The sequence below is a fragment of the Haliotis asinina genome, chromosome 2 (assembly GCF_037392515.1).
Source record: "Haliotis asinina isolate JCU_RB_2024 chromosome 2, JCU_Hal_asi_v2, whole genome shotgun sequence".
Taxonomy (NCBI): Eukaryota; Metazoa; Mollusca; class Gastropoda; order Lepetellida; family Haliotidae; genus Haliotis; species Haliotis asinina.
In genome coordinates, this window is record NC_090281.1 from 68,658,381 (window position 1) to 68,676,669 (window position 18,289).

General features: G+C 39.7%; 1 protein-coding gene across 1 annotated transcript in view; it reads right to left on the reverse strand.

The window, feature by feature from the left end:
- Positions 1 to 18,289, reverse strand: part of LOC137272821 (gamma-aminobutyric acid type B receptor subunit 2-like) — a 117,453-nt gene that overhangs the window by 44,481 nt on the left and 54,683 nt on the right. Inside the window, exon 2 of the mRNA XM_067805226.1 lies at positions 4,198 to 4,335. Coding sequence (XP_067661327.1) covers positions 4,198 to 4,335 — 138 coding nt within the window. The remainder of the gene's footprint in view (positions 1 to 4,197; positions 4,336 to 18,289) is intronic.

The following is an 18,289-nucleotide window of genomic DNA, read 5'->3' on the forward strand; positions in this document are numbered from 1 at the left end:
TAAGTTGTCTAAATGCAAAATTCAACGAACATAAAAGCCGAAGCTGCAAAACGCTTTTATACACACCTTTGAAGTCGTTCAGAGAGGATTCTGCGTTTTTGCCTTTCGTGTCTGAATTTCATACGAGACATGCTCTATTGGACACCCTGGTTCTCAGTGAAAATGGACTCTGGACGCGGCTGACGGAGGTGGTGGAAAGTCAGTACTTGACTCTCGAGGACCTCTCGCGACCTACTGTCAACGCCCAATTATTTTCTCCTCCACAACAGTCTCAAGACGGAGTGATTGTTGCAAAGCCAATAGCAATGCTGATTCCTTGTCAGGATTGAAATTAAAGATTGAGTGTTGAAAGGAAATCGACAACACACATCAGGGGAGCGTGTCTACCTAACGCTTTCAATCTAATTAGTTTGGATTTGCCTTTACGCAATCATTGTTTGGTACAAGCAAATGACAGCTCTGGAATTCCATTACTTGTATTTCTTCACAGACTTTGAACGATTAATGTCTCGACTTGGTTTTGTAGCATTAAGTATTGTACGTTTGTGGCCGACCCTCTCAGCTTGAACAAAATACTGTGATAGGTTTGTGACCACCATTTCCGTGGTGAGTTTGTTAAATTGGTGTTTCGTTTGTTGTTTGTTTGCTTGGTTGGTTGGTTTGTTGTTGTTATTTTTGCTTTTTGGGTTTTTTAAATTTGGTTTTCTTACAGTTTCTTATCCGTATTCTTAACTCAGGATCGAATTCCGAGGCATGTCTTAGACGATCACACGTTGGAGAAACCAACCACCACTGTTGACAGGCCAAAGATTCCAGCTATAATGACCTTGTAAGTTAAACCTATCACATGCATCGTTACAACGGTAACAACTGCGTGTCACTGAATGTTGTCAGAAGAAATAGGAATATGATATTAATGTAGGTATCAACCATTTCCATCCGCCATGCATGCACGTGGGAGTTCCAGACGGTTTCAGTTGATCAGATGGTTTGTTGTTCTACGCCGAAATCAGCAATATTCCAGCTCTATGGCAACAAGGCAATCCGGAATCACACCACTACCATCGACCAAAGCACTTGGGATACGATGACATGTGTGAAGTTAAGTCAGAAGATTGCCAGCATGGGTTACGCATGACAAAAACTGTTCAGTTAGGTATCTGTTCAGGTATGCGTGTCGTTTCTGGCGTGTATTGGTTCCGTCAGGCGTCTGTCAAGCTAGTGCCACTTTAGTTTCATCACACACCTGCAAATGTCCATAAGGAAGCCGGATCTTCATCGCGACGAGTGAACACATTAACCACTTGGCTACCTCACCGCCCCGTTACATATTGCTGCCAAAAGGGGACGTTTTAGAAGTGTGGAACGTGTAACACCAGTGTATGTGTATGGTGTCATGTTTTAGACGGATATTAGCAATATTCCAACTGTATAGTATTCCCAGAAATTATTGAGAATCATGTTGCGTCATGTAACTCATTACGTTTATTATCTTCTGGCGTTTTACTTACATAAACATGTTAAACCATCATCCTTTTACAGTCTCAGTCTTGTTTTAGTACTTTGTTAGACCTCCTCGCTCAGCAATGCATGCCTGAATACGCCTAGGCACACTACCCATCAAAGTTTGTAGGTAATCGTGTGACAGGGTATCCCAATATTGGACCACCTCGGCCTTCATATCTTCAATATTTCTCAGTCCCTTTTGGTTTATTCTGTCCTTCATGACTAACCACGCATTCTTAATTGGGTTTAGGTCTGGGCTGTAACTGGGCCAGTCTAAAACATGAACATTTTCGCCCGACAACCACTGTTTTGTGTAGCGCGCAGTGTGTTTTGGGTCATTATCATGCTGGAAAATCCAATCATCTTCATACAATATTTGTGCTGTCGGAAGAAGGTGACCATTTAGAATGTCAACGTATCTTTCTTTAGTCAAGTTTCCCGTGAAAACGCACAATGGCGTCACTCCGCGAGCCGATATGCCACCCCACATGTGAAACTTCGGGCTATGTCTTGGTCGCTGGTAGATAGGTTTGACAGTATCTTTGGTCCAAATTTTCACACAATTAGGGAAAAGCCAAACAGAACTTTCATCCGAAAAGAAAACATTATCCCAATCTTGATTTTCATGAGCCCGACACCAGTTTAAACGGTTTTCCTTTTGTGCATCTTTCATCAACGGCGAGGGAATTCCACGTTTTTTCACCCAATTAAGTCTCTGTAATTCCTGCCTAACTGTTTCATTGCATACCTGAGGACTTCCTCTGCTAATCGTTTCATTTCTGATGTTCTCAACACTTTTCAATTTGCCCCTACTCACAATCTGCCCAAGTCTTCGGCGATCTACAACACTGAATTTCCTAGGCCGACCTGTCCCTGCTTTGTGCTCTATCCCGGTTCCTGTTTGAATATTCTTCAAAGTTCTGTATACTGTAGACAGAGGAATACCATGTCTACAAGCTAACACTTTAGCATCAGCCTCACTCCTTTCAAAATCATCTAGAATGAGCTTTCTTTTCTCTCTTGCTGTAAATTCTGCCATGTCAACACAGGAAGCCGTCTGCTCAGACAAGGGAGATAACTCTTGACGTAATGAGCTGCCTTCTAAGCCTTCAAGAGTTGTGTCCCTTAATTAGTATGCTTAGTGCATAGTGAAAGCCCTTTTTCCAATCTTAGCATCATTAGGAAAAAAACAAAGATTTTCTCAATAATTTCTGGGAACACTGTATGTATGTAGCATGTAGGTGAATAATCCAGTCGGGATCGGACTGTGTTCAACATCATGAGTATTTATCTACCTAAAGTGAATACGATGACATCATCCAAGTCTAAGATTCTTCCCATCAGAATGTTAATGATCTACATCGTGAGGACATCAGTCGGTATCTAACTGGAAATATTTGAGCGCAGCAGTGTTCATTTAAATCTTACCTTGCTCCACCTTCTAGTTTTTTTTATTATAAATGAGCCTCGTGCATACAGCATTTAAAATAATCCATCTTCAACGCGTCGCTCCGCCATCAAAATGACCATTTTCTGTTACTAATACATGTACACGATTAAAGGTCCTTTCTCCTTCAGTATGCATTGGTCTCAGAACCTCTAAGGCAATCAATATGAAAGTTGTCATTTCGCTCTACTAGTGTCATTATAATGACAACTTCGCTCAGAGGCAATCTCGAATGCAAAATTAGAGTCTTACCACTGAGCCGTCGGTAACACTATGGGTTTTTTACAACACTATGGGAAATTTGGGAGCCACTGTAATCGTCATGGAAAGGAGATTTTAGTAGTTGTCGATTCCATCTATACCATAATTTTCCCAAGTGTGTACCCCGTCATTAATAAGTCATTATAACTGGACTCTGACTATAAGCATCTCCAGATGCTTCTCGTGATAAAAAGACATAATATTTAATCAGGTTATTGAAACAAATATTAATAAGTGTTGTTTCTCAGTCTGAAATAGAATCAGCCCACACTAAACTACTGGAATAACGAAGATTATAATAATGGATATATGATAAACAAAACCAAAATGTAATAACAATTTGTACATCATTAGTGCATATTATTTATTTGATGTCCATGTGACTTTTTTGATGCATTACAATATCATAACTGATCTACTCGATGTGATGGTGTTGCCTCTGCGTGAGTGTTTTTTACTGTTTTGTGTGAATACATGACGTGTTTGTGTGGACAACATGTACAACGTCTTTTAATTCATTTTACGACGCTCCAGAGCTAATTCTTGGTCCTTCATCATCATATACCATTATAAACGTAGGGGATACTTGATTCACAAGACTGATAACATGCAAATGATGAAGCCAAGGAGGAAGCAGATGAAAATGAAGAGAAATTAACAAAACGGCAAATGGGACAATTTATTCCATTCTTTTGGAAATGTTTCATCTTTCTCAGCTTTAGCACTGGCTAGTGGTGTGCTCGTAATATGGAATATCCCCGACGTTTTTAATGGCACATTGTTATCTTTGTATATTCTCCCACTTTCCGTTGTGTAAACAAGTTTTATCGATATATATTCACTCCATGCACTGACTTAGCATTCACCTGATGCACGAATTAATTCCGTGGGAAGAATAGAAAGAAGTCTTTTGTATTCATGTTCGTCCAACTGCTAAGTGCCTTTCAAGAACGTGTTTCATGTTAGACTTTCATTATACTTACAAGAATGAGATTCCAGTAAGGCACTATTTCGGCTAGTATCTTGGTCACCTCTGTACAGGCACTCCCCATGACCATTATCATCTTCGGGTTCCTGTAGATGAGGTCATAGAAGGCATCGGTTCCTATACCAGGATCACACTGGAACAATGGGAAACTTTCATTAACGTATACAGAACATCGCAAAGAAACATTAGCTCAGATAATCGTGGATAAAACCACCCTTCGCTAGTTTATAAAAAAATGGTAGAAAATATGGAGAGCGAATACGTCATTATATCTATTTAATTGTCTTTTTAAATGTGTCCTTGGGTGCAGAAACTCCCTTCGAGTAACCTCAAGTGGCGATGTGTGAAGCCCATTTCTTGTGTCTTCCACCGTGATATGATACAGATGATTGCTAAGGCCACTCGTATTCAACACTTAAACTAAAACATCATTTGGTAATATGGTACCAACAGTAATAACCAGTATTCCTAAATCGAAATGCTTCCAATCATGAAGCACATATTGTTTTGACAAAATGCACCCATCCTTCCAATTAGCTGTATCGTTGGTGTGCAAATATGATGCGTGTAAGGACGGTGAAGGATTCATTACAAACATACAATTGATGATACTTTGTTCAGCAGCTCGTTGAAAAGGCCATTAAAGAATATTAAAAGTAACATTTCCAGTCATAAAACTTCATACGACTTTCCTGAAAGCTATAACGAGACCATCAGTAAACATGTTTTCATGATCAACAACACTTGGAAATTGCAGACAAATGGGAACTCAAATCTCGTTTTCCATAATACATCAACTTTGTGTAATAAGAACTGATGGGAGCTGCAAAGGACAACACCGACCATGTTTTTGTCTTCTGATTGTGCTGGCTGTGTGGTGAAATCACAAAGCTAATCATCTGCAGGGGAATGCCTCGTGATGAATTGCCATGTTTATCTGAGGAGAAAATCTGTCTTGTCCGATAAATGGGAAGTTAAAACTTTAATCAACCATGGTTTGAACAATTTTTAAATACTTATTTATTGATATTACACGATGGGTTGTAATCAATCTCAGGACACATGTGAGATGAATCGTCCTCAAATCGGTAGTCTTCTTGAACTTCTTGAAAAACTTTTGACTTTAAAACTCGAGATCATACCACACAAACACTTAAAGTGGAAAAGCTAGATATTAAAACGCCATACGAGACCGCACTGGCTGTTCAGTAATACGAAATGCAGAAATTTGAATAGAGATACATAAAGGGTTTTTCCTGAATCACAGTCCAATACTTGATGTATCAATTCTTTAATTTGCAATTTCTTGTTATCTACTTATTAAGAATATTGCGTAGAAGAAACAAATTTGCATGCGTTTGTTTAAACTAATCCTTATACATTCTCAACTGATATCACCGCTCGTATGTTTAACGAAACAGTTTATGTAACGAAATTGTTCTTGTTCGTATTCATTGTTCCTCTGAAATGCTGGGCTGTGGGTTAGTGTAGTGGTCAAAGTGCTCGCTCGTCAAGCCGAAGACTCGGGTTTGGTTCCCTACATGGGTGCAATGGTCATTTCTGGTGTTCCCTGCTATAATGTTGCTGAAATATTGCTGAAGCGGCGTAAGACCGTATTCACTCGCTCTTCTGAAATAGTTCTTGCTCTGTAGAGAAGGAAAACTTTCTCGATCTATTACATCAGGCCAATTCTCCCTCCAACATCCATTCCAAGAACGACCTGGACCAAAGACCTTGAAAATCGGAGATATTAGATCTTCAGCAACCCTCGCTTGGCGTAAGAAACGACTTATGAAATCTGGTGGTCGGAAACGCTGCCTTGGATGAAACATGACATCGTATTCCAGCTGCGTAGATTAATGCTTGTGATGTTTAGCACTGGATTGTCTGGTCCAGACTCGATTATTTTAATACAGTTCGCCGCCGCCATATAATTGGAACATCGCTGAATCGGGCGTAAATTTAAACCTACTAAGCTACATATTGCAGCCATGTAACAGGAATTTTGCGGAGTGAGACAAACAAACAAAACTTAGACCAACTGAGAGATTGTTCCCTTTAAGCCACATGAGATATTTCTGCCACATTTTCACTACGTGTATATAATCAAATCTGGTCAATGCTACCTAGCAGTTGACATCATGAGCGACAATCCACTCCGTCGGAGCCCACGTACAAGCAATCTGTTCACACTTGTGACTATTGAAATTCCGTGTATGTTTGAAGGGCTAAATGGTGCTTGTTCTGCCCCGGGATTCCCTATTGGGCGGTCCAAAGGAAAAGCGTTGCCCCTACGTGTAGATAGAGTAGATACACTTCCAAAGGCAATCGATCGTAAATGCCGCGAGTAAAATAATTGCGGGCCGCTTTTCCTTATCACAAAGACCGCATCGCCATTACAGGAGGTATCAGTCCGTCTACATAAGAGGTTCACCACAAATACGAAAACCTCGACACGAAGCACCATTCCAATCGAATTTATTTGCCAAATGTATTACAAGCGTTCCCGTGACGTGAGAGCTTGACGACTGATGTGATTAGTTCAGTGTTTCTTCTTGCAACGCCTGGGAGCTAACCTAACACTTGCTTGTTCAGAAATTATACGACTTTTGTCTTGACCAGTTCAAACACATGCCAAAATGGAGCCCCTAGCAGTGCCAGTCACGTGACGTCATTTGACTAGTTTGAAAATTGCAATGATTAATCTATTTTGGCGTCTGGGATTATGGGGGATGTTTTCTGTGTGACAATGGTCTCGAAGGTATATACGGTCTTCGAAACGATAAAGGGCACAGCTAAGGGTAATGACGTTTGGATGCTGAACTGGACAGGAAGTTTTGCGAAAAAAGATTAACTTGAAATGTTTATTGGGGAAAAAATACAGCCGGAATAACGATAGCTGTGTTCTGGCATACAATATGGTTGTTAATCATTTCAGGATTAAAGGTGTAAAGATATTAGAATTTAATTTGGTATTTGGTGAGAAAGGAAGGAAGACAAGAAACCCCATGTGAAGTTTTATAGCAAAGGTTATGTTTGTGCAATTAATTGATGCAAATAGTAGGACAAACTCACGCACGACTCGGAAGGTTTGCAGTTATTGAGCCATGCACGGACAGTTAATGCACGACAGAGGACCTCACCTAGTTTGTAGTGTTAGTGCCACGCAAAGCACGTGTACGGCATGGACCTCGTCTGCTTTGGCGTGATAGTGTCACGACAAAACTCGTGTTTGACATGCACCTCGCTTGTTTTAGCAGTGATAGAGCCACAGAAAGCTCGTGCACGACTCGCACCTGGCCTGCTTTTGTAGTGTCAGGGCAACGAAAAGCTCGTGCAAGAGCGACCCATTCGCATCACCCGCTTTTGCAATGGTAGCGTGACGAAATGGGCATAGGTATCGTCTCTGTTTTGTGTTGACGGATGTATAATCATGCTGTTTGTGAAAGGTGTGGTCCTATGTAATCCTTTGTACCTTGTTCAATGTTCCGAGAGCTAACATTATGAAAAGTAACATTGTCATGTCTACCGGCAAATATACAATCCTCCGAACCAGAATTGGCCGGATAGTTTTACGCCGCGTATACCATTATTTCAACGATATTAAGACGAGGAAGACCAGAGACGTGTAGGCTTCACATATTGTACTCATATGGGTAATCAAACCCGGACCTTCGTTGCGACGTGCAAACGCTTAAACCACTAGGCTACCCCACCACCCATTGGATACTAAGTACATTTCAGCCCTGACGATACGGTTCAGAACTGGCCTTCCACAAGCCATGCTTGTAACAGGCAGCTAGCTGGAACAGGTGGCCAAACCTATGGATTTAGTTGATGAATGCGATCGCATCCCAGGTGCGTAGATCGATGTTCATGATCATTCCGATTGTTTGGTCAAGGTTCGATTATTTACATGCCGCAGTGGCTCGACGTTCTTCAGATGAACAAAACTACCAATGGGTATTCTATCTATGAAGGTTCAGTGAGCAGTTGATTTTCAATGGTACGTGCGATGTGTTTGTGGTTAATGAAAGACATCTAGCCCTTGTGATACTGTAAGTGCATTCGTTCAGTGGCAAGATCTCAAGAAACTGCTCTATCATCTCATACGCCATCGGAAATATGGACATGATTAACATTTCGGCCGAACAATTATCAGGAAAACAACAGAAACATGATAATAATATATATGCAACACCTCTTGCATCAACCTCCACAGGGTTATTACCTTTGCTTTTCACGCCGAAGACCCGGGTTCGATTCCCCATGTGGGTACAATGTGCAAAGCCCATTTCTGGTGTCCCCCGTCGTGATGTTGCTGGAATATTGCTAAAAAGCAACGTAAAATCATACCCACTCACTCACTCAAAGTCCACGGACATTTCAGGCGCTTTCTTTCACAATATTAATCCGTATATTGTGTAAATCAATGCTATATTCGTCTCACAGCATCATGACGCGTGATTGTCGCTTACTTAACCCATTAACCCACGTGTTTGTCACGCACCGGGATAAGCAGACAAGGAATACATCCGAGACTTCACTTCTCTTGCGTAGATCTCTCGTAGCTCTAAGCTCCTTTAAGAAATCGATACCGACAGCGTTTTCAGTTGGATTTCAAGGTTACTGCAAACTGCAGGGTTGGCTTATTAAACTAGTAAGAACTGTGACGTAAGACGCTGCAGTTATACACCTTGCTTATTTTAAATAATTTACATGGGATTGGAATTGACTTTAAACGAGCTACGTATATTTTTTCTTCTTTTAGGGTTAATGGTCATGATATTTTTCAAGTGCAAGATGGTTGAAAAGTCATTCAACATCAAATGTAGTTCAGCATCTAGTTTTTTGTGAGATGATGTTGTGAAAATGTCATAAGTCAGCTGGCGGTTAGTGCCCTTTTAGAAAGAGGCAGTAATTTTTAAAGGCCTTTTTATCCGCAATGTTAGGCGCATAGTCCTTTTCTAGGTAACCGTTTGTGGCAGCTTGACTTCTGAGAGTTTCCATGACTTCAGTCCTAGCACACAACGAATTCGAAGCACATGTGATACATGTGGTTTCACCATTGGCAGGTGAGTTCGTTCATAACTGCTTTTGATCACTCAACACAAAATGGGTAACCGCTGGGATAAGTCATGTGACTATAACCTCATAGAGTCTAACAATGTAGTAATAATGCCTTTCTATTCATTGTTAGCTTTATGAGCACACCTGGTGTGGAGCCAATTTGATAGTACGGATAAAGGTTTATGAATAGTTTTATCATAGCGCCGTTGGTGGTCATATCTGTAAGGTAACTTATGATTATACAGATGATGATGGTAATATTCTATCTCGGATTACGATATTGATATCAACATCAGAAAACATATTTTCGATGTGATGTGGAACAAGGGCAACGTGAAACCGCGAAAGCCTTTGAAAACGGCTCCCAGTTCACATTCGTTTTTTGAAGGATGCAAAACCATATTTTATTAGTGTCATATTCCATTGAGTGATGTGGAGATCGTCAGCAGATTAATTAACTTTCCCATTCGTAATCAAATCATATAACCCTTGGTATTTCAAACATAAAAATCAGCTTTATTAATAACCAAAATCAAAAACCCTCGTGATTTAATATTTGTTTGCGTGTCATAGGTGAAATATATCTTATAATTTGTTCATTGAAGCTGTGGAATTTACCAAAGCAAGGAAATACAACCAAGTAGAGAAGGGGTAAGTGCAGTTAAGAAACATGCAAATGGGAAATATCTCCGCTTTTTTCAAGGCCATTAACCAGTACCCCTGTCTATGCAAAACGCTCTCGTCGTTGACGGGAACTATTCCCTCAAATTTCAATTACTTAAATTACAAGCATTAAACACTTCTTTCTGACTTGTCCGGCCTGGTTTCTTTTCTGTTTCGAATTTGTTCGAATCCCTTGTGGCTGCCACGATAACCACTGGGCCAGCAAACTAATTTACAGATGTTGTTCTTGAGACAAGAAAACTATCTCAGTACAAGGGCAGTAATGTATTGACTGCCAGTCAATGACCTGTCAAATGTTGAACAAGGAAAGTCAAGTGAGGCCGTGGGGATTACCATTTTGTCAAAACAGACGGACACAGACTTTGCACTTATAAATAGTGGAATATGATGAGAGCGAATATTGGATTCGAACAGCAAAGGGCGGCGACTCGGTACACTAAATGTCTCTGCTTTAGCCCTATGACTACGGGCTTCCGGAGTGCCATATGCTATTTGGATAACATATTGATGGGTTTAAATCTGGATGAAGAATGCCAAGCCAGTCACATCCGTTCGAACTAATACACATCTGTGAAGGTCAAAAGCCATGTAAAAGTCAAGAAAATCCCTGGCAATTGCTTCAGGGCAGTTACTTACAATAAACATTGATTGAATCTGACCAGAGTTGGTATTTAGACACTTCCACGTCATAGCGAGGCTAGATCGACTACCGCCTGAATCGGAAATTACTGCTGATGTCAGAGATCCCATGTAATGGTCACAGCTAGTGGTGGACTGATGTCAGCATGGTGGGACTGGTCAAGACTCATATACACACAAAGGTATTTAGTCAGCTGTTTGGTTGTGTTGGAAATAGATGGGTTGGGTTTTGGTTTCATTTAGTTTGGTTCGTAGTTTTGGTTTGGTTTGGGGCTTGGTTTTGGTTTTAATTTGGATTTTGGATTGTAGTAATGGTTTGGCTGTGTTGGGCTCAGTTCGCTTCGGGTTATTGGTTTAGTGTAGATTTGGGGTTATAGTTCTGAGTTATGCATTATCGATTTGTTTGGTTTGGTTTGTGTTCTTGGTTGGGTTGGGGGGTGTTTTGGGCATGTGTGAGCTGGGTTTGGGTTTTCGTTCGCGGTTTTGGGTTGGTTTAGGGGCTTGGTATTGGTTTGGTGGTTATGGTCTTGTTTGGTCTACTTCGGGGTTTTAGTTCTGTTTGGGCTTTGGTTTTGGTTTTGATTTAAGGTTTGGGTTATGGGTTATCGTTAATTTGGTTTGGGCTTTGGATTTGAGTTCGAGTTTGGTTTTGGGTTTACAGTCGTCCTAATGCCCTGTAATAAGTAAGACAATGGACATGAGTTCGGAATGGCCAAGTTTGCTTCAGGATGATATTGTCGACAGATATCAAATATTCAACTGTTTACTTTAATCAAACTATAGTTTAACAAAGGTCAGAGTCGATCAATAGCCATATACATTAATACATGATGAACTCACAGGTCAGGTGATGAATGAATGTGTTTGAATACGTAAAGAGTGACACATGTCATCAATATAACATTTAAGTCACATATATCTTTCAGAATGTATCATCACCCTACATCTCAAAGGCAACGACTGCGGAATAATTTTAAAATGTAACCTAAATCACTGAATACTTAAACAGGTCGAAGTCGATAGGCAGGTAAAAGAGTCAGGAATAATTATGTCAAGGTTCAAACACAAGCCTCAAGTCGAACACTTAAGCAAATGATGTTTGGCGAAGTAATCAGTCTTTTGGGCGATGAATGAGTTTGTAATTATCAACGGAGAATTTCGTATTCATAATCGCTGCATTCAAGTAATGAGATAGAACCACATAGCTCTCAAGTGATGCACATGTATTCTTTAAAAAACCTAGTTACTTATGCACGTTTTAATTCACTTGCACGAACGCATACAAGCGTGAACTAGATGTTGACACACACAAAAAGGGATTAATTCCCTGGTTGCTGGAATCACCGTTTATTAAGCCCATTCAGAATCAAAATATTGACCTCGCTGTCGATATGTTTTGTGGCTATTAGACGATTATGCAACTCTTACTATAATAATAATAATCTCCATTTTGGACAAAAAATTCCCTAATGATATCATTTTCATGATTTCTAACAGTAAATCATAGGGCGTGATAGATGGACAGAGAAAGCCTCTTTACTAATGTTATTGATTTAAAGGTGATCGATACTAACACTTCCACTCTGGACTTTCTGATTGATGTTTGTGATTGTGTCGTAGAAGTCAGAGTTTTGTTGAAATGGAAAACCAATTTCGATTTCAAACATGTTTGTTGTGTTAAAACCGTGGAGACGCTACCACTTTAACAGCACTTATGTACAAAAATCGAAACTAGGTCTGCGTTAACATCGTCGTGGCGAATAAGTCTAAAACATTACGAATTTCGTAATGGGTTATGTCACGGGGGGATAATTTGTGTTCTTGTTTAAATAATGACTTAAAGGAGTTTTTAAAAAGACTAGATAGGATTGCATAATGTCTGTTTGGTGAAAAATATTACTTAAAGTAAGAAACGATTCCATATCAGTTCATGTAAACACATATTGCACTTGTTATTGTGCTATGGTCCGTCAAACGCATTAAAACGCATGAATAAGTAAGTAATGTGAAGAAATCTCTCATATGATCATGGTCTGGAACAGTGAGTACATTTTATTCAACACATGTTCAGAACGGACCATGCCAAGATTTGTGTGAATCGTTAAATGCTGCACTCAGCAATTCTCCAGCTATATGAGGGGAGGAGAGATAGCAAAGTCGTTAAAGCGTTCGCTCGTCACGCCGAAGACCCGGGTTCGATTCCCCACATGGGTACAGTATATATGTGAAGTAATATTGCTAAAAGAGGCGTAAAACCATACTCACTCACTATATGACGACTGGCTGTATATAATTTTGTCTGCGCTAGGCAGTTCAGTGATTGACATCATCAGCACTGATCTACGCAATTGGAATGCTCTGTTAATTGTCAACCAGGACAGCAAACCTGACCACCCGATTCCTTTCGCGTCATACGACAAGCATGGTCTGATTAAATGTGGAAACTGTACATGTGTGATATGACGTGTATTTGGTTCTCCCTTTATATGTTCTCTGGCATTTGAACACGCACAGGTTTTGAATACACAGTGTCATTTAGTAAGGGGTCAACTGTAGCCCATGTTGTAGGTTGGGATCGAGTTGAGTCCTAATCGGGATTCAAACCCTAAACACCAGCACATAAAGTCAGTCACTTAACCTGCTTAGCTACCGCTTCTCCCACTTCGACTAGTGGGTTAGTCGGCTTACTTTGTGTGCTGGTGATTAGGTGCCTGACTCAGAGAGTGTGGCTTTCTAAGAAAGATTAATGCAAACATATAAATCTTTTCGTAACAGTGAAACAAACCACTTCAAAAAATTGCATGCATCATAGTTTCAAAACCTAACCACTTTGATCTGATGTAGTTGCCACCATGACTAAGGTACAAGTCCGCTATATTACGATTTATTGAGAATTAATTTAAGATAAGATGCTTCTTGTTCTCGTGAAAATGTACGGCATTACCTTTAAAGTAGTTCTCTATATACAGTGCAGCGTTAAGATTAGTTTGTAAATGTAAATACTGTCGTTAAACATTGCACACCTATTAAAGATTTAGATTCATTGCTATTTGGTCATGCTACACTATTACAAAATGAAAATGAATTATTATTTGAACATATACATAGATGTATCAAGCTCCCTAACAAATCCCTGCTGTCAATGTTTTTACATTGTAAATATGATATAAATGCAACTTCTCGGAGAGGGCGTTCCTAGGTTGGATAACTTGAGCCCAATGCATTTCTATTTCGAATAAACTATGTTTGACACAACCATATTTTAGACAGATTTCGAGAAAGAAATCTTCGTAAGATTCAGTCACTGACATGATATAGAAGCAGATTAATATCTTAACTCTGTCACATGGTAGGGTCACGAGAGTGTTTTTTGTGATATTTACGGTTCATTAAAACTTTAGTATTTTTATAACTGAAATAACCATTCATCAATATCATAAGACATGCTTTGACAGCTAATCCGCTAACCGCTTTAGGAATGCAATTCCATGGTGATTGACTATCAGGAGCGGCAGAACAGCGTGCACCATCTGAAGCCACGGATGAAGACAAATTATTCTCTCACTTGGAATCGCGCATGCCCCTCAAATGCTTTAAAATCATTACAAATTCACTTAAGCAATTTTCCTTGAATTGGCGTTATTAGTTTGTCATTTCCGGTAGTTTGAAGCAAAAATAATAGAAAAGTGAAAATTAGACAAATTAAAGTGTGAAAGATTGATCCGGTGAGCAATAAACGGTTTAGGAAAGCCATTTTGGTCAGAAGTCTGTAATTTACAAGAAATTAGAGACCAAAGGAATACAAAAAAGGGTCGTCTATCGGCCAAGCGTTACTCAGTGATAACTGCAAATGATCTTTTCCGACCAAACGGTTCAAGAAAACACATCATAAAAGAACATAATTATTGATTTAATCGTATTTTCAATCAATACACCTTGTTCCATGTCTAGCGTTACAGTGATATTTATCTCCTTTTGACACTATATCTAATACATGCCTCAGCTGGAGTGACACACAGATCACGTAATAAATGCAACGAATGAAATTTTGATGGCTGAAAAGTCTGGTCGAGCATTTAAACTTTGGGGCATATAAATATTTGAAATGCTTGTGTAAAGATCCGTATACATCTGTCACGGGAAAGTAGTTATTATTGCGAAGGAGTGTTCGAGATTATGTCGCAAATCTATAATTAAAGCAGATATTTCTCACTGTCAATCTGAAGAATTCACTCTCAACCTTCTTTTATTCTGTGACCTTCAATTCTGATGCCATCCCCTATCCCGGCACAAATGCATTTCCACGCGTATTGTTTTGGAATTCTAACCAAAACGTCGACGTTGCATCCCGTCAGTTTACTGACTTAGTGGAACTGATAGGGACAGTATATTGTTTCCACGGGTTTCAGATGCTCGTAATATTCATTATCAAGATGATGATTAGTAAGGCACCCAAGTTTCTTTATTCTTTCATACCTGTTTTTGTTAATTTTCGCTTTTTTCATTTCGCCTTATCGTAATTTTCCCAGCGAGGCTTTATTGATAGGGCCGTAATATCATGAAGTGCTTGACTTAGAGGTATTTGGGCAACAATTTGGTAATGACCTGAAGTAAGAACTAGAGAGTATTGTATCGGGGACTATCTGTCTTGTGGGTACAAAAATAAGGTTCTGGCCGACAGAAATTGTATTAAGAGTCACCTCTCCTTTCAAGATGAATACATGGGTGATTCAGTTGATGAGCGAGTCAAGAATGACGCCAACAGAAAGTGTTATGAGAGTTATTATTCGCCCTTGCTGGGTACAAGAGAACCAAACACCTTCAACTGTGTCTGGGTAAAACAGATAAAACAAACCTATTAAAATGCTTCATTGAAACCAGTAAATAATGCAATTCGCTATTTTGAGTTCCATTTGTAACGCATGAAACCCCAAGCAAACCATATACCCACCATCCTCCAAAACCTGGTATCATCACTAATTGATAGTGATGTCTAAACGCATTAGCTGAGTAAGACTTTCAGTTTTTAGTCGAGATTTCGCATGTGCATTGACATGAGAATGACTATATTGGTACGTGTACAGTGGGCACCAACTCTTGTTCTGCATGGAAATCTGGAAAACCTGATGCGGTCTGGAGAGGACACAGACAAAAACTAGTTCCAGAGATACATATCTTTGATATGCGAAGAATTTTCATAAGATGGAATTGGGACAGCAAGCGACCAGACCTTTTCACGTCGATCACACGAACTATACTGCAAGTTTGTCGTGCGCTATCAGGTTTGATGCAGGCTGAGAATGAGGTGTTGCGTATCTACAGTGGGAGCAATGTATTGATCAGCCTAACAACTCTCTCACGTCCCACAGATGCCAAGAGATAACGACTCGGGTCGTTTGGCGAGATCGTGGCTCCAAAGTAAGACAATTGTTCGAAGGTTTAACTTAATCACTATCCAAAACAAATATCCCCAGAATAAGATAAGGACATGTTGGGAAAGCGATCTCGAGGCGATGTCTTCATACCTTGATAAGCACTCTATGTCATATAACGTTAGTCGTTGAGTTAGCTTCAGAGTCGCTTTGAACCATTTTCAATTTATATGAGTTAGTCAATAGGAACATTCTTCCAATAGCAGTTTAAACACAAGACCAAGGGTATGGTTCCGGCTTATGAAACATGCAAAATGGTATCTAGATGCACTATTTGTTTGTTTGTAGTTTGATGCAATGTTCGAGTCACTTCACGTTGACATTAAATGACGTTTAGTCAGCTTCACGGGGGAAAGAGTCCGGTGACACTTTAGTCACATGTAATGACCGTGTTATCTTGGGTCACTGTTTGTTTGTAGTTTGGCGCAATGTACCATCCATATGACGTCGGTCCGCAAATAATCGATACTAATTCAGTGATTAATATCATAAGCTCTGATCGACACAATTAGGATCCGATTACAAAACGCAACAAAGTCAACAAGCCCGACCTCCACTGTCAACTATTTCGATATGTAATGGTTGCTGAAGCCCAATTCTAACTACGGACTGATAGGTGTACTAACCATACACACGGGATACAGCGCCTTATGATGTCTCAAAGTAAATATGAATTATACAGTATTTGTGATCACCAAAATTCCATATCGACATATTACACGATAAATCTATTACCCTGCTTCCAATCAGCGCCACCAACAATGTAACCCACAGCAGTCTTAGGCCACTGGGGTGGTGTGCCCTTCGACAATTAGTATGTTGAAACACGGAAATAAACGACGGTTCTCCTTGTGATGTGCTTGTAATTTAATGTGTCTCCTGTAACCGTTGCTTGTATTAATATGAACTAGAAGCCCATTCCGGCTTCGTTGTTCGAAGGATTGCCTTTCAGCTTACATTGAGGGCGAGATTCTTATTTTCCTTATCAATAATTGGAAACGCGAGATTGGTATGTTTGCAGACCTCACCTTTATAGCTGGATATTTTATGAGAGTTGCGGTAAACAAAAACAAGTAACTTCCTTATAGAATCAACATGGAACTCTTATCACTCGCTGAATGGTTTTATGTTCCATAGGTAATCATGGTTGAAAGAACCGCAAAGAACGTTCAGATACAAATCGAGTTGAAGGTAACATGACACAAGTCAGTCAGCTTACATTGTAGTCGACAAGAAAGAAAACGGCTGGAATTGTGGATTTTGGTTTTGCAAACTTTATTCAAACACAACAATGCGGTATGAAGTTATTTAATGGCACATGATAAACGGTCCAGGAAACGAGAGACCTACGACATATCTCTAACTTCAAATCTAACATTCAAAGAGACCCTCACAATAATTGCCTAATTTGAATTTGCGCTTCGGTAAATAAAAAACGAAAGTAGAAGATATGTACAGTTTCTTAATCCCTTAGAGACAGTCAGTCATACACTGACCATTGTCCAGATCACTAGCGTGAACCATTTCACACTCACTAATGAAGCTTCATTGTAATGCAATAACTCATGAAAAATGCAATAGATCAACGTGTATTTTCATTGTTTGTTTGTTGTTTACCCGAGACCCCAGAACACATTCAGCAATATGACAGTGGTGTGAGCGATGTGCATCCATCCACAACTAAGGTACAGGGTGGCATGCATTCAGCCTCTGACGATACGAAATCTGACTATACAATCCATTACGTCGTGCTGTAGGTGACCCTAAGGTTAACCCAGAATCATCATTGGATTGCATATTTTCAATATGAATGTAACTAGCTTATTTTTTTATAAATTAACATCACTGTACATGTGTCTACAAATAATTCATAAAAGGGAAGCAAAAGTACCCATCATTTAGCGATAGCAGTTAATACATTGTTATACTAGTGGGAAATCACATGGCGTCAAATGGACAATCCATTGATCCAATCGATCTACACAAATGGGTTACGATGACCATGTATCAACCACGTCAACTAACCTGACCACCTGATCCAGCTAGTCCCTCTTGCTACAAGTGTGGATTACTGAGGATCAATTCTAACCCGGATCATTACAGGTTGTCTCAGTTTTTTACAGTCAGAATAGATGCAGCCTTGAGTAGAGATTTCACATGATTATGAAAATATAGTGATCGCTTTGACTTGTTACGTATCACAGCCAAAACCTCCTCAAGAAAAGGAAGTTTTACATGGAATTTACATTCTCTCATTTTCGT